At 41.3% G+C, this 10,923-nt stretch overlaps 1 protein-coding gene across 1 annotated transcript in view; it reads right to left on the bottom strand.

Moving 5' to 3' along the window:
- Positions 1–10,923, bottom strand: part of MNS1 (meiosis-specific nuclear structural 1) — a 131,906-nt gene that overhangs the window by 24,836 nt on the left and 96,147 nt on the right. The window contains exons 3-6 of the mRNA XM_006831855.1: positions 8,646–8,879; positions 6,632–6,853; positions 3,142–3,269; positions 1,164–1,266 (exon numbers count right to left, since the gene is read on the bottom strand). Of these exons, the coding sequence (XP_006831918.1) occupies positions 1,164–1,266; positions 3,142–3,269; positions 6,632–6,853; positions 8,646–8,879 (687 nt within the window). The remainder of the gene's footprint in view (positions 1–1,163; positions 1,267–3,141; positions 3,270–6,631; positions 6,854–8,645; positions 8,880–10,923) is intronic.

Here is a 10,923-nt window from a genome sequence, read left to right as displayed (position 1 = left end):
CAGCTCAGTGCCTTTGGGCGCGAGGCTAGCTTGTAGAGTGGAGCGTATCCAGGCACTTAATTGGGGAACTAGGGTTTGCTGACTCTCGGAGCTAGAGTCCAGTGCCTTCGGGCTAAGGCTTATAGCAGAATGGAGTGCCTTTGGGCATTTATCGGCAGCCCTAAAAGAGCTTTTTAACATTGCCCAAGCAATATGTATTTTTTTTTCAGCTTATCATAGAGTCTCGCTAACTTTAAAAGCCAGAGCATTTACATCTTTCTATATAGCAGCTATATGACATCTATGGAAGGAATTCAAAGAAAGGGAATTCTACCACTACATTGCTCTCTTTATTAATAGGGATACAGGGAAGAGAACTTAAAGACTAGAGGCCCTCACTGAGACCTTGGAATCTTTGTTTGGCCTTTCTGTGTGATAATGAAAGCTCAAGTGACTATATGGAGCCTACTCGTCTTCAATAAACTATTTTACAGTTATGCTGTGCAACATTACTGCTATGTCTGAAACTCCTTTGCCCAAGAGTATAACTCTTGCTCTGAACTTGCTAACATTTCAAGAATTAGAAAAATAAAGCGATAACAATAGAAATGAGAAGGAATGATGACTGATTATAAAACACACATTTCCAACATAAAATTATCATTTATTTTTTAAAACGCTTGAAATAACATTCTAAAATAACCAATCATACCAATTACTTATATTATACTGATCTGTCAAAAGGAGCTCTGGTAGCGTAGTGGTTACAAATCGGGCTGCTAACCTCAGGGTCAGCAGTTCAAGACTACCAGCTGTTCCACGGGAGAAAGATGAGGCTTTCTGCTCCAGTAAAGATTCACAGCCTCAGAAACCCTGTACAGGGTCGCTATGAGTCGGAATCGACTCCACGGCCCATAACCACCAACCAAGCACCACCATACTGATCTATCAAAGAACAATTAGTTAGAGACCATATGAAGTGCTGGGCAATCTAATCCCTCATACCCCTGAAAAACTGCACAGGAAATCATACACAACTTCCTATACTTTAAAGCACTGAAAAGTATTACAGTATTTGAGAAATCTAGCAGTGTAAGTTTTGTATAGTATGTAAGAATTATTTTTTACTTTTTTTTTTTAAACAACGCTATATTGCATAAAAACCTTAATAACCAGAAACATACCATTTGCTCATATTTAATGGCATCCTTTTCAGCAATCTGAGCTGCCCTTTCTTTATTCACATAAGCCACTTTTAATTTCTTCTCCAGTTCTCTAAGTTCAACACTGTTGGAGGCGGGGAGGGGAAGAAATTTAAATTTGAGGATCACATTTCTGTTACTACTATGAAGTAAATTTATACCTGAGGTTTTTAAAAGATTTTTCTAAATGCATTAAAAGTATTTAAAAATTTTGAAACGACATCCTTTTCTCTCTTCATCCAAAGAGAAATCAGAATGCATGTTAAATAAAACATTATAATTAATATTCTGGACAAATCAACTCTTTTATTTCCAGCAATCATCACTAAAAACTTTTTTGCCATTGCTGGTTCAGAGAAGATGTTTGTCATGGATTGAACAATGTCCCCCTCAAAATATGTGTTGAAATCCTAACCGCTGTGTCTGTGGATGTTATCCCACTTAGGAACAGGATTTCTTTGTTATATTAATGAGGTCATAGGCACATAAGGAGCTCTGGTAGCGTAGTGGTTACAAATCGGGCTGCGAACCGCAAGGTCAGCAGTTCGAAACTACCAGCTGTTCCATGGAAGAAAGATGAGGCTTTCTGCTCCCGTAAAGATTTACAGCCTCGGAAACCCTGTACAGGGTCGCTATGAGTCGGAACCGACTCCACGGCACATAACAACAACAATCAGTACGAAGTGTGTTTAAAACTTGATCAGACACTTGATCTTAGCTAAAAGGCCCACTAGTAGTATAATGGTTGCAAGTCAGGCTGTTAACCTCAAGGTCAGTAGTTCAAAACTACCAGTTGTTCCACAGCAGAAAGATGAGCCTTTCTGCTCCTATAAAGATTTACAACCTCAGAAACCCTATACAGGGTTGCTATGAGTTAGAACCAACTCCATGGCACACAACAACCAAAAATTGACCACTTCTTTCCTTTTTGATAGGTTAACACATCAAAACATCCCACAATGCCTTTCACAACTCAATGAACACTGATTACATTTTTCCATATTTTGCTACCATTATCACTGTTGTTGGTGTTGTTAAGTGCTGACTCAAAGTGGTCTTTCATAGGGTTCCCAAGGAGTGGCTGGTGGGTTTGAACAGCCGACCGTGCAGTTGGGTCCTAGTACCGAGCCTACAGTTGTTGTTGCTCTTAGTGCTACAGCAGCTATCAGTATCCTTGTTCAAATATTCCACCTCGGTTAAGATGAACCCTATGACTCCTCCAAACAAAAACTCCTCCTTTCCCACCCCCTCCCTCCCTTGCTGTTGTTGTTTTTGTTTAGTGCTATTGAGTTGGTTCCAACTCATAATTACCCTGTGTGTAGGGTTTCCCGAGGAGCGACTGGTGAGTTTGAACCGCTGACCTTATGGTTCAAGCCGACCTTGCAGTCTAGTGCATTATCCTGCAGCGCCACACAAGGACTCCTGTTGTTGTTGTTAGATGTCATGAAGTCGGTTGTGACTCATAGTGACCATCTGCTCAACAGAACAAAACCTGCCCGGTCCTGTGTCATCCTCACAGTTGTGATGTTTGAGCCCACCATTGCACTGTGTCAATCCATCTCATTAGGGGTCTTCCTCTATTCTGCTGACCTGCCACTTTCCAAGCATAATGTCCTTCTCTAGGGACTGGTTCCTCCTGACAACATGTCCAAAGATTGAGAGATAAAGTCTCAGCATCCTCACTTCTAAGGAGCATTCTGGCTGTGCCCCTGGTTGTTGTTGTTGTTAAGTACCATGGAGTCGGTTCCGACTCACAGCGACCCTGTAAAGGGTTTCTGAGTCTGTAAATCTTTACGGGAGCAGAAAGCCTCCCGTGGAACAGCTGGTAGTTTCGAACTGCTGACCTTGTGGTTTGCAGCCCAATTCGTAACCACTACGCTACCAGAGCTCAGCCATTAATAAGGTTTGGTTTCTATATATTTGCTTATTTAAGTGAAATCACTTAAAGAAACCAAGATACCTGTTTTGTCTTATTTGTTGCCTCATCTTTTCATCCTTTAGACATTCATGTTTTAGTTTTGCCAGCTCTGCAGCTAATTTTTCTTCTTGTTCAACCTGGAGTTCCCTCAATCTTTTGTTTTCTTCTGCCTGAAAAAGAAAACACAACTTTAGATATTTTTCCTCCAGAATAATTCCCCCCACTCCTTGTTGTTGTTGTTAAGTGCCTTCGGATTGGTTCCAACCCATAGCAACCCTATCTAGGGTTTCTGAGTGGCTGGTGAGTTTGAACCACAGACCTTGCAGTTCAAAATGACCTTGTGGTCCAGTGCTTATCCTACAGTGCCTTTAAGAATTTATTTGTTTTACAATACAAACTGAAAGTGCCTCAGGAACCATGGTTGATTATTTTGTGTTGTATAACTTCCAGAATGCCTTGTGGACATTTCTTCACAGATGATAGCAGTGCAAGAGATAATGCTAGTATTGCAAATGTCTTCACTATACAACTGTTAAACCAATTATGTTCTTCTTCAGATTAAAACAGGAATTTGATTTTTAAATTCCAAATATTTCAAGAAATAACTTTGCAAAGTTTTTAATATGTGAAATTCCAAACAGCACCAAATACACCCTCAGGCAACATCAACCATTTTCAGTAACTGTTTTGCTAATCTTTTTTCTTCTACCCTCCCACTAGTCTTACCTTATCCCCTATCCTTTTCTTCACTGTTGTTGTTAAGTGCCATCGAGTCGATTCCGACCCATAGCGACCCTGTACAGGGTTTCCAAGGTTGTAAATCTTGACGAGAGTAGAGTATTTTAAAACAATACATCATGTCATTCACCATGTAAACAATTTGGTGCTTTTATATCCATTTCAGATTCAATAATGGAATCCGTACTTGGTAAGAATTTTGATTTCTAAAACAACAATGCTGTTAACACACCTAACAATAATTCCTCACTAATGTTTCATGTGGCGCTGTGGGCTAATGCGTCAGACTTCAAAGTTGTCTGAACTGCAAGGTCGGGTTCAAGGTCACCAGCTGCTCCTTGGAAAGCCTATACAGGGTCGCTATGGGTCGGAATCGACTCGATGGCACTTAACAATGACAACAATGTCTCATGCCCTGTCCATATTCAAATTTCCTTAATTGTTTCAAGGATGCTTCTTTCCCAGTTGGTTTGTTCAAGTCACAATCCAAACAAGGAACACATGTTACATTTGGTAATAATTTCTCTTGTTGTTATCATTGTTAAGTGCCATCAGTTCTGACTCATAGAGACCCTGTATATAGTTTCTGAGGCATGACCAGTGAATTTGAACCACCAACTCTGCAGCTCAAACCGACTTTGCGGTCCAGTGCATTATCCCACAGTGACATCCAGGACTCTTAGGTCGTTATATTCTGGAATTATTACCCTGCCCTTTTTTCCAAGTCATTAATTTTTTGTTGTTTTTGTTTAGAAATTAGGACATGCATCCCCCACATTCTGAATTTGACTGTTTGCTTCCCCTCAAGATGGTGTTTAACTGATTTCTCTTGTATGTCCTATAAAATGGAAAACTTCTAGGAATAGCTACAAGTATAATTACATTCTGTATTTATATGTTTGTTATACATTTGCTATGCATCCTATTTTAGGGGCACACACTATGTGGATGTTACTATATGCCACTAAGGTGTGGTAATATGCAGCCACAGAAGACTAACCCAACTGAGCTGTGCTTGTCTAGTGTCAAGCTCATGAACAATGAGGAAAGGCTGAGGAGATTCACATTGGAGGAGACGAAGTTTGGAGGAAACTAAGATGATATGACAACGAAATACAATTTGGGTTTTAGGAACAGAAAAAACAGGCATTAGCACAAACTCTGGTGAAATATGAATAATCCTGTAGTTAACAAAACTGTCAGAACCACCTAGCACACCCACTGATGTTGAGTCCACTCTAGGGTTTTTGTGAGAATGGTACCGTACCAGGCTAATTTCTTCATGTTGATAACTCTTCCATGATTATGTACAATGCAAACACAAGGAGAAGTTGGGTGGAATAGAATACAAAGACTTGCTGAAATACTGTTGCAATTCGTTTGTAAATCTAAAATCCTCTCAAAATAAAAGTTAAACATAGACACAATTCTAAACTGTCCGCTGGAAGACCTAGAAGCAGGGTCAATGCAATAGCCCTGGAGTGGCACTACAGGATACGCATTGGACTGGTAGTCTCAAGGTCAGCAGTTCAAACCCACCAGCTGCCCTGGAAACCCTATACAGAGTTGCTATGATTTGGAATCAACTCAGCAGCACACAACACCAACAAAGCCCATTCAGCACTCACAGTGTGACCTCTTGATAACAACAGCAAGTATTTAGAATTTAGAAGTCAGACGGATAAATACAACTTTTAAACTTCGCTTTTGCAATTTCCCATAGTACCCTAACAGGTGCTCAAAAAATATCATAATTTTGAGAACTAATTTCTCTCTTATATCTCTTTTATTTATTTATTTATTGCTTAACAGTTTCTCTTCTTCTATTATCTTGATTCTTTAGAATACTTAGACATTTCCACTGGAAAACAATCTGCGTATTTCAGCAGCTCTAGATACATGAAGGAGTCCTGGGAAAAGTAGTCCTGATATAGTGCTTAGGACTAGCACTGCACTGTTAATCACAAGGCTGGCAGTTCAAACCCACCAGCCACTGCTCGGAAATCTTATACAGGGGCCCTATGACTCGGAACCAACTTGACAGTACATATATATGAAGACTTTTAAGTCCTTCAAGGACATATTTTTTAAATCAGAAAAACACTTAACACCAAAATGTCCCTTTTCTGTGCTAGCTTTGGCAACACCTATACAAAAAATGAGGGCGCCCTAGTAGTGTGGTGGATTATGAGACGGACTGCTGACCACAAGGCCAGTAGTTGGAATCTACCAGTCACCCCGCAGAGAAAGATGAGGCTTTCTGCTTCCATAAAGATTTACAGCCTCGGAAACCCTTTACAGGGTCACTATGAGTCGGAACCAACTCCACGAACCACCACCACCACCGTACTAAAGATGACCCTTGCACAAGGACATCATGCAAATGTCTGAAGTGTTTCATATTTTTATCCTGTAAAACAGTAATAAGAGTAGTCTACAAGTGGATACAGATAGATATGTCCAGTTGACCCTTAAACAACATGGGCTTTAACTCCACAAGTCCACTTACACCTGGATATGTCCGCTGTTGCCAGTGCAGTGAGCTCAAGTGTTGAGAAGCCACTTAAAACACCAATTGATACTTATCATCTCCCTCTAGGCTCAGTGATGATTAGTGTCCTACAGTGTTAGAAGAGGATACTCACAACATTAATGTTCACTGCAATAACTAATTGGCAATAGGAAAAAAAAAATTGTGTCCAAGTGAGCCTGCATAATTCAAACCTATATTGTTCAAGGGTCAACTGTAAATGCAGATTTTTTAATTCAATGTAATAATGAATAGTAAATTTACCTTTTGAATGGCTTCTTCCATATCCAACTCAAATTGTTCATTCTGTAATAATCTGAGAAATCGTTTGCGCTCAACACGGTCATCATTTTCATTCTTCACCTTGAGGTCTCTGACTTGATTCTCTATCTTTTTTAGCGCTTCAATGTGCGACATTTTTCTGTAATTTTCATCTACCAATTTCTGATGTCGTTCAGCATAGCTCAAATTTCTCCTTTTGGAAGACTATAGTGCAAAAAAAAAAAAAAAAGGTAATAATAAATTAAATTTAAAATTTTAAAAGCTATATCTACTTTGACGTTCCAAAAATCTGTAATTTTTATATGATACTAAGATAGTAACTAAAATACAAAAGGCTTCCTTCCTAAATTCAGAGCTTTACTATAATAAAAATGTAAACATGGTAGACAAATATATTGGCATACCAATAAAGTTGTTGTTGTTAAGTACCGTGGAGTCAGTTCTGACTCACAGTGACCCTGCACAGGGTTTCCAAGGCTGTTTATCTTTACGGAAGCAGAACGCCTCATCTTTCTGCTGCGGAACCGCTGGTAGTTTTGAACTGCTGACCTTGAGGTTGGCAACTCGACTCGTAACCACTACGCTACCAATAAAGTAGGTGCTATTAAGGGGAGTCCTGATGTGGTGCTATGGGTTAATGCGCCAGACTGCAAAGCCGTTTGAACTGCAAGGTCGGCAGTTCAAGCTCACCAGCTGCTCCTTGGAAACCCTCTACAGGGTCACTATGTGTCGGAATCGACTCGATGGCACTTCACAACAATTAAGTGTGGCACTGCAGGTTAACGTGCTGGACTGCAAAGTGGTTTTGAACTGAAAGGTCTGTGATTCAGGTTCACCAGTTGATCCTCAGAAACCCTATACTGGGTCGCTATGGGTCGGAACTGACTCGAAGCATTTAACAACAACAAGAACATTATTATTCCCCATTTTACAGATAAAACAGGAAAAGTAAAAACAATTTAGTGAAGGTTTGCAGCTAGTAAAAAGTAGTACTAGGATTCTAAGACATGAAATCCGGCTTAGTCCCTCTTTTTTTTTAAACTACTGCATAGAGGCTGGAGCTCTGGTTAAGGGTCCAGCTACTAACAGCAAAATCAGCCTTTCGAATCCACCAGCTGTTCCAAGGGAGAAAGATGAGGTTTTCTGCTTCCACGAAGATTTAGTCTTGGAAACCCTATACAGAGTACTCAACAGGACACAATCGCCACCTCTCCACACCGGGTATTCCTCCTCTCCTCATTCTATGCCCCAAACAAGTCATAGGTGTTGTTTGGAAGCTGGTTAACTTTTCCTACTGGTATCCATTCATTCATCTCTCCAGGGCTTGCATTTCCACTAATATGTCCAGAGGTTCTACATCTTTCCCTGATTTCCAGGAATATGAGAAACAAGATTTTTCACGGCATACTGAAAGATGTATCTAATTAGGTAGGGGAGAAGGGAAGTGGATACAAAAAAGGCTGGAAGTCACCGTGTAAGCCCTTTACTGAGCATAAATGTTAAGTTTCCCACATCAATTCTCAGATTTTTGTTAAGTGCTACCCACAGTGACTCTATAGTTTCCAAGGCTGTGTGTAAATCTTTGCGGAAACAGAAAGCCTCAACTTTCTCCCCAGTGTGGCTGGTGGACTCCAAACGAAGCCTTTTGTAGTTCACAGTCCAGAGCAGACCCACCGTGCTAGCACCTCCAACTCTCAGATTGGTGGTGGCGTGGTGCTGTGTGCCATGGAGTCGGTTCCGACTCACAGCGACCCTGCACAGGGTTTCCGAGGCTGTAAATCTTTACGGGAGCAGAACGCCTCATCATTCTCCCGCAGAACAGCTGGTAGTTTTGAACTGCTGACCTTGCGGTTCGCAGCTCGATTTGTAACCACTACGAACCCAGAGCTCCTCTCAAATTAGGCACTTAAAATTTTTATAAACTGGGGGCGGGGGGGGGGCTACAAACTATATCAAATAAATAAACACATCGTTTCGAGTCCCCCAACCAGCTCACCATCTTGACTGAAGAAAACTCCTTCTCTGCCTTCTGTGGCCCACCACCTCTCAGGGCAAACGCACAGGCCACAAGCCAGGGAGGCTGCACCTGGCTCCGCGCAGCCCAGTGTTTACGCGGTGTCCCAGCAACAGCCGCCGCAGAAACCAACCAGCGCAGTTCTCGGCCTCCTAGTGGGACCGGCAAGATCCAATCGACACTGAGCTTCTTGGAAGCCCGGCAGCGCGTCCTCTCCTACTGATTGAAACGAGTTGGGCGGGAAATTCAGACTAGCGTTTTTGCATTTTGGGAGAGGAACTAAGGTTTTACCCCAAGGGGCCAAACGCTGTAATTTAAGTAGGTTTGGAAGCTAAGGGAAAATCTGTAGGAACTATTTACAGGATAAAGCAGATTGCAGTGTTAGTACTTCCTGGTGTGGCGCTGTGGGTTAATGCGTCAGACTTCCAAACCCGTTTGAACTGCAAGGTCGGGGGTTCAAGCTCACCAACTGCTCCTCGGAAACCCTATACAGGGTCTCTATGGGTCGGAACCGACTCAACAGCACTTAACAACAACAACAATAGGTATATAGGGGGACAACATTAATAAGTTATGCTCACCCTGGAATACTCAAACCATCCGAGATGAAAAGGACAACATTTACCTAAGGACAAAGTTCAGAAGGGTTGAGTAGGAGGGTGGAATAGAAATAAGACTCTTCAGGGAGGAAGTGGGATAACTGTTGTTACATGAAGGGAATTGAAGTCATTGAGATGAAATAAACTATGACTAATTAAATGCACTGGTAGCGTAGTGGTTACGAATCGGGCTGCGAACCTTCAGGACAGCAGTTCGAAACTACCAGCCGTTCCGCGGGAGAAAGATGAGGCTTTCTGCTCCCGTAAAGATTTACAGCCTCGGAAACCCTGTTCAGGGTCGCTATGGGTCGGAACCGACTCGAAGACACTTAACAACAACAACAATTAAATGCAAAACTGATGGTCTGCTCTAAATCTGAATGTAAAACGAGTGATATGCTCTGTAAATCTTCACTCAATTCACAATAAAAAGCTTTAAAAAAACAAACAAAAACCAAGTATGCATCAGACGAATTCTGAACTATGGTTTAAAACTTCAGCGATGGTGGTGTGGTGGAGTCAATTTCCTACTCATAGCAACCCTGTATAAGATTTCCAATGCTATAAATCTTAGGAGAACAGAAAGCCTCATCTTTCTCCAACAGAGTGGTTAGTAGATTTGAACTGCTGACCTTGCGGTTAGCAGCCTAACTCATGACACACTACAGCTACCAGAGCTCCTACAGAGATGATACATTTAGAGAAGTCTTGTCAAAACTAAAATGTTTTCAAAGGCAGCAGCAGTTGCTTTCATCCAATTTGAAGTCCATCTTGTGTAGCACTCTATCTCCTTATTGTTAAGTTCCAACTGATAGTGACCCTATATAGGGTTTCCAAAGAGTGGCTGGTGGATTTGGACTGCCAACCTTTCGGTTATCAGTGGTTATCTTACAGTGCCATACCAGGACCCCACTGTTGTTAGACGTGGCCCAGTTAGCTTGGACTCATAGCAACCCTACGCACAACAGAAGGAAGCACTGTGCCATCGTCACAGGCTCCTCATGAGCACAATGAAGTGTTCTGGAATACCTATTCTTCACAATGTTATTCATAACTTGTCATGATCCACACAGTCAAATGCCTTTGCATAGTCAATAAAGCACAAGTAAACAAATTTCTGGTATTCTCTGCTTTTAACCAAGATCCATCGGACATCAGCAATGATATCCCTTGTTCCAATTCCTTTTCTGAATCTTGCTTGACATTCTGGCAGTTCTCTGTGAAGTATACTTTTGCAGCCATTTTTTAATTATCTTCAGCAAAATTTTACTTTCATGTGATATTAACGATTTGTTCAATGATTGCCACATTCCATTGTGTCACTTGTCTCCAAATGGGCACAAATATGGCTCTCACCTGATTTGTCACCATTGCTGTCTTCCAAATTTCTTGGCATAGATGAGTGAGCACCTCCAGTGTCACACCAGTTTGTTGAAAGATTTCAATTTGTAGTCCATCAATTTTTGATACCTTTTTTATGCCAATACCTTCAGTACAGTTTAGAATTCTTTCTTCAGAACCATTGGTTTTTGATCATTTGTTGTTGTTAAGTGTAGTCTAGTCAACTCCAACCCATAGCAACCTTGTATAGGGTTTCTGAGGAACAGCTGTTGAGCTTGAACTGCTGACCTTGCAGTTCAAACAGCTTTGCAGTCTGGTGC

The sequence above is a fragment of the Chrysochloris asiatica genome, unplaced genomic scaffold (genome assembly GCF_000296735.1).
Source record: "Chrysochloris asiatica unplaced genomic scaffold, ChrAsi1.0 scaffold00004, whole genome shotgun sequence".
In the NCBI taxonomy this organism is placed as follows: domain Eukaryota; kingdom Metazoa; phylum Chordata; class Mammalia; order Afrosoricida; family Chrysochloridae; genus Chrysochloris; species Chrysochloris asiatica.
This window is presented reverse-complemented; position numbering and strand designations above follow the sequence as displayed.